Genomic DNA, 13841 nt, shown 5'->3' on the forward strand with positions numbered 1-13841 from the left:
GAGTAGGCCTGTTTCTCTTAGTCCTTGGGCCAAAGGTAATTTGTCTTGCATACAGCAAGTAGCATCAAAACATACATACAGGTAGCAGCAGCGTGTAACATATAACATGACAATATGTGAGTTTATAAATATCATAAAACAAATTGCACAATTCAATTTAAATTTTTATTTGAATTGATAGTAGTCCATACAGCAGGCTATTATTAAACTGCCAACAAAAATGTCCAAAAAGGTCTATCGCATTAAAAGATCATCTAGGGATGTATAGAAATTAATTACTGGCTTCATCCAATCTGTGGACCAATGCAAATTAATAATATAACATATGCAAATTAATAATATTTTATGTATATGATGCATTATTTGCATATTTAAACATAACATTTCTGAAAACTTTTTATACAAAACATAATTGTCTCAATGTGAGTAATCAATTGGGGAAGTTTCGTGGAGGTATCTATTAGGTAAAATGTTTAAGTCTGTTCAACTTTTCTGGTGGAGCGAAAAAAGGCACCTGCTATATTTTGCTCCCCTTCGCGTAATTCGCTCATAGTTCGGGCTGAGGTTGTGATAGAGACATGATCGTGGATGGGTTTTAATGAGCTGAGTCTCCCGAACACGTAGAGACAACCACCGAGTCGATCAGAGCTCCCTACGCTGAGCTGTGGTAACTTTCGCGCACCTACCGCACAATACCTCCGGAAAACCGCAAAAATTAGGCATTCACTGTTAGAGGGTAGGTTCGGAAAAGTGACAATAACTCAGCGGAGGAAGGTCTGATCGATTCGCGGTTGATCTCTCCGTGTTCAGGAGACGCGGGCGCATCAAAACGCTATAGGGATCATGTCTCTAGCATTCCCACAGCCCGATCTGCGAGTGAATCTTGCGAAGGGGAGCAAAATATGGCAAGAGACTTATTTTGCGAAAACTCCGGTTTTTAACAAAAGCACTCCATACCTTTAGGAGGTGATAACCACTAACAAGCTACTAAACCAAAAGGTCTATCATATCAAAACATAATGTAGGGATGTATAGGTATAAAAAACACATCTAGAATTTGCCCATCCGGATGGTACCAACTCGTCCAATTATGGGGTTTGGCCCAAGGACTATCTCTTCCTATGCTGTAGGGAATAAATGTAGTTACATGGCATTAAGCGTCCCCAGCAGGACGTTTCAAGACAGCTTATCTACTACTCATCCATTTGCCTGCTATCATGTTTATAATATAATATTAGTTATAGTTGTTGTAAAAGTGTAGTGCTGGTTCACTCCTTCTGTAGGCTACACCCCTCTCTCTCTCTCTCTCTCTCTCTCTCTCTCTCTCTCTCTCTCTCCAAGCATCCCCTTATATTCCCTCACCATATGAAAATCAATGATACACGTCTCTCTCTCGCTCTCTCTCGTTCTCTCGCTCTGTATTTGGCACTCATGCTTACTCACCCTTACTCACACTGCCCCCCCCCCTCTCTCTCTCTCTCACACTCACTCACTCACTCACTCTGTCAGGCACACACGCTTACTCACACAGCCCCCCCCCCCCCTCTCTCTCTCTCTCTCTCTCTCTCTCTCTCTCTCTCTCTCTCTCTCACTCTCACTCTCTCTCCTTGTCTGTCAGTGTGATCAATGGCTTGACTTCCTCCTTCTGTAGGCTGTATACAAGAACACAGGATTCGCCTGGTGCTGCTCTCAGTACAGCAGCAGTAGCGGTGCCTGGAGACAATTCTACCTAGAAAACACAACAGATTCCCTGTGCAGTCAAGATGAGTGCAGGCGATGTGGTCTTCACCGGCTGGCTCATCAAATCCCCCCCAGAGAAGAAACTAAAGAGATTCGTGAGTAGGGGAGCGGGTGGGTGTTTTAAGTGCCATTGTGATGCTATGCATTCTACTCATGCAATAGCGGCACCAGTTCCTGCTGCAGAGCAGGGTGTGTGTGTGTGTGTGTGTGTGTGTGTGTGTGTGTGTGTGTGTGTGTGTGTGTGTGTGTGTGTGTGTGTGTGTGTGTGTGAGAGAGAGAGAGTGTGTGTGAGATTCCCATCAACACCACAGCACAGCTAGTTACTGTAATACGATATTGTTCAGATGATGCTTGCTGTGACATGTAGAATCAAGACTAGTGAATGGTTTTCTTTCTGCAACCTGTTCTGTGTCATCTTCCTTATATTTATGGCAGTGGCTTTGGACCTGCTGTTGTTAGTGCTGTGATGCTGACAAGCATCGTTGCTGCATTGTAAAAACAACATGTAGATGTCCTCTCGGCAGATATAGCTCATCTTCGTCTTGAGCACCTGTCAGCAAACCATTATGTCTATTTGTTTTTAAAATAATTCACATTTGGAAGCTGGGTCTGTCTATTTCAAGAACACTGTATTACGGTTATGGGAGTGTTTGATGAGCCTGTGTTTCTGTTGGGGTCATGTGAGAGTGTTGTTGTGTAGGGAGGAAAAGGCAAGGCCACCCATTACAGGCTGAGAGTTGAGAGTGTTGGCCTCTCGTTCTGTGAAATTTGGGTGTGTATTGCGAAACATGGGAAGTACTGTCTCAGCCAAGCACTTCAAAATGACCCGACAGGCAGAAATGACCAGGCGTTAAGATGGCTGTTTGCACTTCCTCTACAGGAGCAAGATGAAAACTAGCACAGAGAAAGGGGGCCAGAGGTAATTCACTTGAGGGAGAGTAACTTCAGAGATAGTTTTTGGTGGAAAATAGTTCAAGGGCTCTGTGGAGAACACAGACAAACAGGAAGGAGGTGGTTTCCCATTGTAAGGACAGGCCATACACAATGCTAATGTGTGGGCACAGCACTATGAAAGTTCAGTTCACCCAACACCCAGAAACAGTTACAATAGACAGACAACACAGAGAGAGAGATCAAGACAACGGATCCATATTAATGAGTGTCTGTTCTCTACAAGGTAGAGACAACAATAGAGTATTGCAGCCAAAGTGCAGTGGTTGTAACCAACATCAAAGCACAAAGTCATACCATCGTGAGACTCTTGTGTGACTCTTATTTATATAAGAGTTAACAAAATTAAATAAAAATATTACGTTTATATAATTCTGAATGCAATATAACATTTGCATAGAGCTACTGTGAAAAAATAATATTTTGCGACAATGTTTGCATGCACTGGAATCATTGATTTACATCTTCATCCTTCATCTGTACAATATCACAAAATCTATGGTTTGTTTTTCTATTGAATCAAAGTTAGATTATGGTGAGAAAAAATATCAGTATACAGTGTCAAGAGACTTGACAGGGTCACAAGGAAGTGATATAATGCATGGGCCTAGGAAAAAATTCTGATATGACCTTCTCATAAGTGGACAGCTTTATGTTAATTTCTCTCTCTCGCTATGCAGACAGAGTGGTTTGACATACATGACATACAGACAGCACAACCCAGACTCAAAGTTATCTCCGCTCACCTGTGCAATGATGCAGCTGTGGATGTAGGAGTTTGCCGGTGTTTATGGTAGGTCTGAAAGGGAATCTGGGCACAACAAGGCAAAGTTTTGGTTTGAAACAAAGACAATTAACAAGATCACGTTCACAACATTCAAGACACCACTGCCAAGTGCTGTAAGACTTCCTGAGACAAGCAGCTGGCAGAGTAGCAGGCCAGGCTGTCAAGTCTACACAGATGGGATTACAATAACATTGACCTCACAGGGTTGTTGACCATATCTTACACCTTTCGTATTTTCAAACTCAACTACCTGGCAGCTGTTTTCTTGCCTCAATAAATCTTCTGAAATCCTTGTCAGCTTGTTTTTAAGAATACCTACTGTTTTTAAAAGAAATCATGCCACCCAGAATGCCATGCTTACAGTCTCTTGACAGGATAAATAATACATGACTCACCTGAATCCTGAATTTATGGGGCAGTGGTACAAAAATATACTGTACAGCCCCAAATGTAGCCTACCATTAGAAATGGCACTAAATAATATATTATTGAATTTTAAAAACACAGAAGGAATGAAGGTCATTCATGCATTATTGACTGGGGCATTTACTCTAATGTTAATATTAGTCAGTGACTGTTCTATATGACCACAAAGTCATCACAACCAAAATAGTGATGTATCTAACTACATTTGAATCAGTTCACCTGTTTACATGTTTCAAAATCAAGACCAAGTCAAGAGTTAAAGAACAAGACTGACAGTTAATTCTGCCAATACACAATAATATTGTAATGCACTTGTCCTGGTGTTCAAATAGGAGATTGAAAGGAATGTTACTAATAATTGGCTTTTTTGGTTTTGTTAAAATGTTTTGTTAGATTATTTTACTGAATCACCCAAAAACCCCAGTCATATGAACATTTTCTAATATGGTGGTGATCAAAGCCTACAAATAGCTTTTTGTTCATGACAGACATTCTCTTTTACACAGAATGAACTTCCCCTTCTTAGCACTTCTGGGAAACGTTGCTCTTAGTTCCTCACAACAACCATAGAAAAGCCAGAGTTTTTTCTATACTTGAGGTATTGTAAATTAAGATGAGGTTGCTAAATTTGCCATTGGACATGGTCAAAGAAACTGTGTGATACTTTTTCCATGACTAAGTCTGTCTGCTCCATGATGAATTACATTTGAAAGAAACGGACACAGGTCACAACGTAGGGAGAGGACAGCAAGAGAATGATACAAACCATTACAATGATCTCCAGTCACTGTCAGCTGTTACACAGAAAGGGATTAGAAAATAATACATTTTGTGGGATGATATTTCAACTATACAACATACAACATGTGTTTTGATAAAACTCAATTTTCTGACAAATGAGCTGAGGCCTGAAATCACCCTGAAAAAGCAAACCAAACCAAATTGCTGTCCCAACCTCTAAAACTAAACCTAACCAATATTGTTACCACAAATGTTACCACATTCACAAACAGCATATGTGCATTATTAAATTACAATTAAATAGTTCCATTATATATGTCTCTATGCCACATAGCCAAGCTGCCCGTGGCTGGTCGTAAAGCATGAGACTCACAACTAAGCATTTCAGACATCAAATCAAATCAAATCAAATCAAACTGTATTTGTATAGCGCATTTCATACAAAAAGGCAACACAATGCGCTTTACAGAGAGCAATGGGGGGCATAGGTCCCACCCCTACATATTCCAGAGGGAAGCAAAAAAACAGTTTCACCTGGGGGCCAGAAAAGTGAGCTGTAAAAATTATTCCCTGACCTCTCTCAACGAGACGATCGAGCAAGCTCCTGGGAAATGTTTGTCTATTGGCTAAGAACATATACAGAGCAGTAAACATGGGCTAAATACTTCATAAGAGAGACATGACTAACAGTAGAGTGCACAAATAGTTACAGAGAAGTTGCCTACATGATAATATGCAAGCTGTATTGTTCCCCCTGTTCCTCAGGCCTGGAGGAAGCGCTGGTTTGTGCTTCGAAGAGGACGCATGTGCGGGAACCCTGATGTGCTGGAGTACTACAGGAACAAGACCTCCAAGAAGCCCATCCGCACCATCGACCTGAAGGAGAGCGAGGTCCAGATGCAGACGGAGCAGCGGCTGGTCAAGCGTGAGTTTCAGAACCAGCATCTCTTCGTGGTGAAGACCTCGTCTCGCGTTTTCTACCTGGTGGCCAAGACTGAGGAGGAGATGAACACATGGGTGTACAGCATCAGTCAGATCTGCCACTTTGCGTCTCTGGATGATGGAACAGGTAGGAACTCACCAATCCAACTGACACAGAGCAGAATTATATAACAGGTCTCACTGCTAAAGTGGCAATCCAAGTGTATGGAAACCAATTACTTGGTCAACTATCTAAATAACTTTTCCTTCTCTGTGTGTATGCTCCTGTGTGTGTGTGTGTGTGTTTGTGTGTGTGTGTGTGTGTGTGTGTGTGTGTGTGTGTGTGTGTGTGTGTGTTTGTGTGTGAGTGTGGAGGGCATATTATGGAGTTGACAAATTTCTCAAGAACTGATACAATGGTAGGCTTAAGCTACTTCCTTCAACTCGCAGACCCTTGGGTCCTTTAGCTTGAATGTATTTCTGATGAACTATAATGACGTTCCTATTGTGGTAACAAGATGAATCTCCAGTAAGGCATTTGAAGCCACACAAAACTAAACCTGTGTTCTATAATCTTAACGGGGAAATTTAACACATGATTTTCCAGTGCACATTCACTTTATTTGAAGTATATACGGTGCTTTTAATTGAAAGCATTTGAAAAGTACAAGGTCTTTTCAAAACGTGCAGTTGTCTTCGGTGCTGCAGTGAAAGGGTGCATGCTTTTTTTCAGTCAATGCAGTCAGCATATTATTCCTTTCACCTCGTGTTCCAGCCCACCAGAGACACACAAATTCAGCTCGGCTGGTTCCACTACTACAACGCTCACACAACACACTCCGTTGCCCTCACATCTTGTGTGTGGCAGGACAGGGGCTCTCGATAAGAGTTGGTAGTTGGAACATTTAGTAAAACATTATCATCTGTATGGAGCTGATAGAGGACGAAAGTGAGGAGATCCAACACAGGAACAGCTCTACGTTTCAGGCTTACACATTACTGGAAAAGATAACACCGTGTGAGTGAATGAAACATCCAGCCCTCCCTGGGTGACTCCCCAACACAACAGAAATCACATCAGTAGAAAAAGACATAGAATCCATGATAGTCCAATTCTATCTTTTTTTAGATTATACTGTAACTTCATTGAGGTTTAATCTACATTTATTTTATTTAATAATTAATCATGTAAATGGTAAATGGACTGCACTTATATTGTACTTTTATCCAAAGCGCTTTACAATGGCCTCTCATTCACCCATTCACACACACATTCACACACCAATGGCGGCAGCTTCCATGCAAGGTGCTAGCCTGCCACAGCTCATTAGGAGCAATTTGAGTCTTGCCCAAAGACACTTTTCCGTGTGGACAGGAGGAGGTGGGATTCAAACCGCCGACCCTGCGGTCACTGGACGACCCGCTCTACCTCCTGAGCCACAGCCACCCCACAGGGCATGGCCCTGTCCGGTACAGAGGGCCCATAGTCCCTGTCCTGTACAGAGGGCCCATAGTCCCTGTCCTGTACAGAGGGCCCATAGTCCCTGTCCTGTACAGAGGGCCCATAGTCCCTGTCCTGTACAGAAGGCCCATAGTCCCTGTCCTGTACAGAGGGCCCATAGTCCCTGTCCTGTACAGAAGGCCCATAGTCCCTGTCCTGTACAGAGGGCCCATAGTCCCTGTCCTGTACAGAGGGCCCATAGTCCCTGTCCTGTACAGAGGGCCCATAGTCCCTGTCCTGTACAGAGGGCCCATAGTCCCTGTCCTGTCCTGAGGGCCCATAGTCCCTGTCCTGTACAGAAGGCCCATATTCGAGAGATGTCTGAGTCTTATTACAGCATCATTCATGGATTACATGGCTTTGGAATGATTGGAAAACACCTAGAATCTCCAGAGTCACACTACATGGTCATTTCGACACACTACAAATCACACATTCATTTTCAGTGGCAAGATCATGTTTATAGTATGCTGCACATGTATGTTTATGCAACATGGAACTTGTTTATACAACACATGTAGTGGATATGCTGTGCCATACTGTACTGCATGTTTTGTTTGGCAGATTTCAGGATTTTCAGTTTAGATAGCTGTTTTAAGTAGCTTAGCTTCAAGGTAAGGGCTTAGTTTGAGGTGAGCTCACACCCACTGCCCCCTACTGGGCATCTCCTACTATTAAGTTTCTGACACGTTACTGGTCCGAAATGTTGCCTCGCTCCAGCCTGATGCCCCTCAATAACCTCAACGCTACATCACTCAGAGCTTCTAATCATCTTTCTTTCTCTCCCCCCCCCCCCCCCCCTCTTCTCCCTCTCTCCCCCCATCTCTCTCTCTTCATGAATCAGAGGAGCAGCTCTCTAACACCCCTGCCTCTGAGCAACCCTCACCTGCTTTGTCCTTCACCAGCAGCCATGACAGGGTAGGGATGCAGAGCCAATCAGAGAGCTTCCATCCTCCAGACTACCTCTTCCTGTCACAGTGTGAAACAGGAGAGAGAGTGAGCATCAGCCGGTACGTCTTCCTCTTAATGCTTAGGATGTATATGGACCAATAAGAAACACATAATGTTGTTCAGGATATGATCAACATATAGTGTGCTTTGATTTTTGCAGATGTGACAGTTTTTCGAACTCGGAAAGATCGCTCGAGCAGAACTACTCAGACAACACGATAGACTCCTTCTCTTCGCCCCTGTGCACCGATCTCTCTACGTCTCCCTTCGCCCATACGGGACCCTGCCCCTCCCCCTTCCCCCATATGAGAGTGACGGACCCCCCTTTCAGCGCCCCGTGCGCACCCACCTCCTTTGAAAGACCGTGCGATTTCTCGTCGTCTTCCTCCTCTCCACGAATTCTCCATCGCACGCCGGACGTTTTTCAGTTTGACAAACCGTACCCCTCCGCTGATGGACTGACACCCCCTCCACTGCCCCCCAAGCCTGGTCACCTCTCAGAGCAGCTGGCTGAGGAGGGGCCCCTGGGGGCCCTGGCGCTAGGGGGCCAACCTGCCCTGTTTCCCCGGCGGATATCCGTGTCAAGCCTGGACCATTTTAGAAGAGGTACAGTGTATCAGCAGCACAGTCCCTCAGTGTGGACACGTAGCATAACAGTACAATACTTCAACTGGAATAGTTGTCCACTTTGTTTTCATGTAACATTTAGATATGTTTGTTACATAAAAACAAATACAAGGTGATTTTTAGACGATTATTTCAGTTTGTGATTTGCGTGACCCGCACAGATAGGCAATTGGCTGGCACCTGGAGAGATAGGCAACTGGCTGGCATATGGCAACTGACAAACACATTTATCAGTGATATATGTTTTGTTTTTAGGAGATGTTGAGGGCTGTGCAGTGAGGACCTGGAACAAAAGGCTAAGTCTTAATTTGGTGAGAAAAAGTTATTTACACACAATGAACTGATTGTCATTTTGTCAGACTAACTTTTATCAGGGCTCTCGCCAGACGCTGTTTCCACCTTGCACGTCTAACAGCACTTATGATGTGTTTGGAGGCCGAGGTCTATTCTGCGTACCCCTACTGTATGTTGTCCTGATCTTGTTGCACACTGTCCTTGTCCAGACTACTGTCATAGCCATTCCAAGCCCGAACATCCAGGAGGACTCCTACGTACCCATGGCCTCCCCTTCTCTCTCTGCGGGAGACGATGTGTCAGATGGCTACATCCCCATGAGCCCTACCTGCATCGCCTTCCCCGGCTCCGGCAGTAGTACAGAGCCCCACCCACCCCTAGGACTGCCCGGAGAGCTGGCCCCGCCCCCCGTTAACCGGAGTCTCAAGCCTCGCAGGAGGAGTAAGGACCAGGCCTTGAAAAGGCCTTCCTATTCATGCCAAAACAATACATATTTCAAGACTGGGAAATCAATAGGGGAAGCATTAAAAGTTGCTTTTGTAAGCATTTATTTTTCAGATAGGCTTTTCACGTCGTATTGAATCTTGTGACACCCACGGGACTCGATATAGCACACAGCTATGCTGGAAAAGGCCTCTGTTTTCCCACAAGTACTTCCTGACTCATCATTTGCTGGCGTGGTTTTTAACAAATGCACATGCTGTTTGTTTGGGGAGACTTCAACCTGGTTGTCTTTGAACTGTGAGTTCCAGTGTGAGATGAGCCCCAGGTCCAGTCGGTTGAACCGCATGTGTTTTTCTGGTCCTCAGCGCGGCCCCCGCCCCTCGACCTGAGAGAGCTGTCCACAATCAGAGAATACCCCACACACCAGCCTCTGAACAGGACAATGACAGAGCCAAGGTAAGGAGAAACTTCAAAACCATGATTTAAATATGAAAAATGAACACTACTTATAAACATTTTTGTTTTCTCCATTACCTACAAAGACGGTTTCCTGTACTGGACAATCAGTCAGTTGCTTTGTCTCATGTGATGTAATGATCATGTGATTATGTATTACCTACTATAATATCTATCATGTTTTTCATCACATTTCATTGTTGTGCTGAGCTCATATCTCTGTTTGTGTTTATGTTTGTTTGTGTTGTTCCTAGCAATTCAATAGGTTTCCTTCTGGAAAGAAGACAAGGGAAAGGGGGAAATAAAGACCAAGAAGCCAGCAGCATCCCAATAGTAATGTTCCCTCACTCAGACTGAAAATGCAAATAGTTTAACAGAACAAATACCCACATCGCTGCATAGACACAGACTGTAGCATTTGAATACTTCACAACTTCTCTCAACTAGAGGCTTTTAAAACCTGGAACCAAAACAAGCGAGTAGTAATTATGGGTGATTATGGGTGAATCTTCCTAAATGTACTCTAAGCATCCTCTTGCTGGTTTGAGCACCAGACATGACTTAGGGCTTCATTTTAATGGAAACAAGAGACGAGTGGCCTTCGGACCCCACAATCTCAGGCTATAATGGGTTTGATGGGAAATCATGAAGTACTTCTCACAGTAATTGAATTTCCTTTCACAGCAGGAGTCAAGACTGTTCTTCCCTACCACTGAGGGAGCAGCCCAGCCCTGGGCAAGGAGATCGAACCTTGACTACCTTTCACTGGATTTCAATTCTGCGTCTCCCTCTCCTGTGCAGAAGGTAAGCTTGATGAAAGAGGCAGAGGTCACATGATGTGAATGGACTGTGTCCACCCTCTGACAGGAAATCAATTCAACCTCTTAGCAGCAAGGCCTGCCCATCCATTTGATCAAACAATTCCAGCTGTAAGGACATCTATTGGAAATGACACAGTAATACTTGTCGACTGCCACTCCCGTACCCTTCCATTCACCTCTGTGATTCCAAGACCAGGTTATCATTAGTCTGTCTGCTGGGAAATCCCCACAAAGTCAATAAGCACTTTTCCTTCGCATGTGATTTGAAAACATGGTAGCATAACAATTTTATAGTACTCCTACTCATTTGCACTTTGTACTCCTCCAACCAATCTCTAGAAAGCATCTTCTCTCTTATTTGCATTATTCAATCTCCAACTGAATCTTCAATTCTGCTGTATCTAGGCAACAAGTCCTTGAGTGTCCATAGGCAGCTGTATTCTCTAGCATGTTCTTGAAGTACAGTAGTAGTCTACATATGCTATTTCTCCTGTGGGGTGTATGGAGGTATTAATAGAATAGGGTGAACCGAGCTCCCTTATTGACACATCTAACAACAGGATGTCATCTAAACCAGATGTCATCTGAACAGGAAGGCTTACTTGTGTGGTTGTTCACCGTGTGCTTGAACCTACACTTCAAGCTAAATTGCACTGTTCTAAAATACCTGGATTTGCTTTAAAAAAAGAAAGAAAAAGAAATTGTGTTTGTAGGGTGTAGATTTGGCCATCTCCATGGTAATAAGTCAGTGACTCACTGTTTTTGTGACACCGGCAGATGAAGTACAGAGTGCAGAGAATACTAATGCTCTCTCACAGGCAGAGCCATGGGGAGATATGAGAAGCATCTGTATTAGAATGAGTTGCACCCTCCCAGTAACTGAACCTGACAAGCAGCAGTCGTCCCTGTAGAGTCCTCTGCTGGACTGTTTTGGGCTGTAGGTTTTAGACTGAGCAGGATCTGTAGCCCATTTGTTCACCAGCTCTCCCCCTTCTGTCTCCCAGAAGCCCCTGCTGGCTGATGAGCACAGGGTGGACTATGTGAAGGTGGATGAGAAGAAGACCCAGGCCTTACAGAACACTAAGATGGAGTGGAAGGATGTCAGGCAGTCCAAAGTGTAAATCACGCAGTACGGTGGGGAAGAGTGGCCAATCCTAACAGCACACTGAGAGATCAACGTCTCCTCCCCAGATCAAGAGCACTGTCATTGTCCCATGAAGAAATGCACTTTTAAAACATCCGTTCAAATATAAACTATCAGGATGGAAAGCAGCATTGTTAAAGAGAATACCTCGTCTGTTCATAAATCACTGTAAACAAAGAAAAGAAAAAAGAGAGACATAAAAAAGACATAAAGGATATCACTGTGAATGTCATCTCACCATGCACTGTGTCTCAAAGCATTTTTGTATATAATTCTTTTACTTGGTGAGAAGGACACTGCAAGGCTTCGGTTCATTCTTAACTGAAATGTGTTTTATGGATTGTAAATGAAGGAATGCTGGAGATTATATCTAGATTAACAATCTACGTATAGCGACTGAAACCAAATGTACTAAAGTCTACATATGAGTAGAACCGAGCTCCTGTCAACAAAGATGCATTAATAGTTCTACACAGAACATTGCAGGTTTTTATGTTTTGAGGCTATGGTGCCATGGTTTGGCAGCAAGCTGGAACACGGCCATGCACAGGGCTGTATGTAATGGTACAATACTGAGGGCAAATAAACGCCCACTAATCTGAAAGACAGACCTGTTACTGTGTTACCCAGTCCCTCCACAATATTGTGTATCATCTTGGTGGATGAATGTACCGTATATAGAGAAGCACACCTCATTCAGCATGCCTGTCCACATCTATTGAGATGAAGAATGGATGAATGAATGAACAGTCTGATAATGCCAGAAAAGCCATAGTCATTAAGTAAATGATTCAAGAGATTATATGGAAATATCTTAGCACAAGCATTACTGTCTTCAGGCTCTCCTGTTAATTTCTACAAATGAATACTTGTTATGTATGCTAAAATTCACATCCGAGAATGTTTTCATGCTTCAATAAACCACTTTGAGAGACACTGAATCTGTTTACTTAGCCACCCACGGCATCTGAATGCTGCAGTCAGTTTTTTTTATTTTTATCCAGTGTCTATTACTCTCCTCATTGGCCTAATGGGGGCGCTGTGGTGCAGTCGTATACTGTAACTCCATGTTATTTAGAGCCTAATGAAAATGTGATGAGATTCCATTAACAGAGGAAATCTGCAAGAACAGAATGAAACAAGCAAGGTGATGAATTTAAATTTATTCCAAGCCATAGTCACAGAATAAATAATAGATCATCCATAATAACTGAGAAAACAAAACAAAAATAATAAATAAACAACTTAACAATTCCGATACAGTACTTAAGCATTTATTTCCATTGTTACAATGCATTTATTATAAATTAACGAAGTTCATACATCAGTTCAAGATACTTTTACTTAATAATCAAAGCTCTTTGTCCTTCAATATTACTGCACACATTCATTCTGCACTTCCACAGTCTATCCAGTGCAATCTAATATCTTATATCATGTTTGAGGCGGCATATAAATATCCTTTTAAAAATCATTTCCCACTTGAATATAAATATAGATAACAGTAACCAGCTTGTTGCTCTTCAACTGCATTTTCCATGTGAAATTCTGTTAAAACCTTGAAATAGTCGGCCTTATGTCTAGCATACAGGAGTCTCCCTTCAACCCTCACATGTCCCTTCATCATTTCAACCCTGTGGCGAACGTCAAGGTGAAGGCCTTAACCTGCTATGACAGGCATAATATCAGTAATGTCATAACATTTAGCTGGCACTATATCAGCGATCCCTGGAAAAGGACAACTGAAATGTCGTACTTTTTTTGTTAATTTTATTTTTTTGAATAAAAGTATTTGTTTTTTATGATTACCAACGACACACTTTCAAGATTGGATGAATTTCACATAAAAATATAGCTCCTAGACAATGAGCTTGTTCGACCATTTAGGCCCATTATACATTTTAATCATTTTTTCCACGCAACCCTTAAAACATAAGTATCTGTGTTGAATGACATACTGGATGGCTTGAGTGTATTATAGCCATATAGTCCCCCTATGAAACCAGAGGAGCAGAAGTGCAACTATATCCACATGAC

At 42.9% G+C, this 13841-nt stretch overlaps 1 protein-coding gene across 1 annotated transcript; it reads left to right on the forward strand.

Moving 5' to 3' along the window:
* Positions 1-1763: 1763 nt before the first annotated feature.
* Positions 1764-11781, forward strand: gab3 (GRB2 associated binding protein 3; the record flags this gene model as incomplete). The annotated part of the gene is made up of 10 exons (XM_084450345.1): positions 1764-1835; positions 5411-5714; positions 7912-8077; positions 8179-8624; positions 8901-8956; positions 9149-9380; positions 9749-9839; positions 10094-10172; positions 10527-10643; positions 11665-11781. The coding sequence occupies 10 exons, from the start codon at positions 1764-1766 to the stop codon at positions 11779-11781; spliced, it is 1680 nt and encodes a 559-aa protein (XP_084306471.1).
* Positions 11782-13841: the final 2060 nt, after the last annotated feature.

This window comes from Borostomias antarcticus (genome assembly GCF_949987555.1).
Source record: "Borostomias antarcticus genome assembly, chromosome: 15".
Lineage (NCBI taxonomy): Eukaryota > Metazoa > Chordata > Actinopteri > Stomiiformes > Stomiidae > Borostomias > Borostomias antarcticus.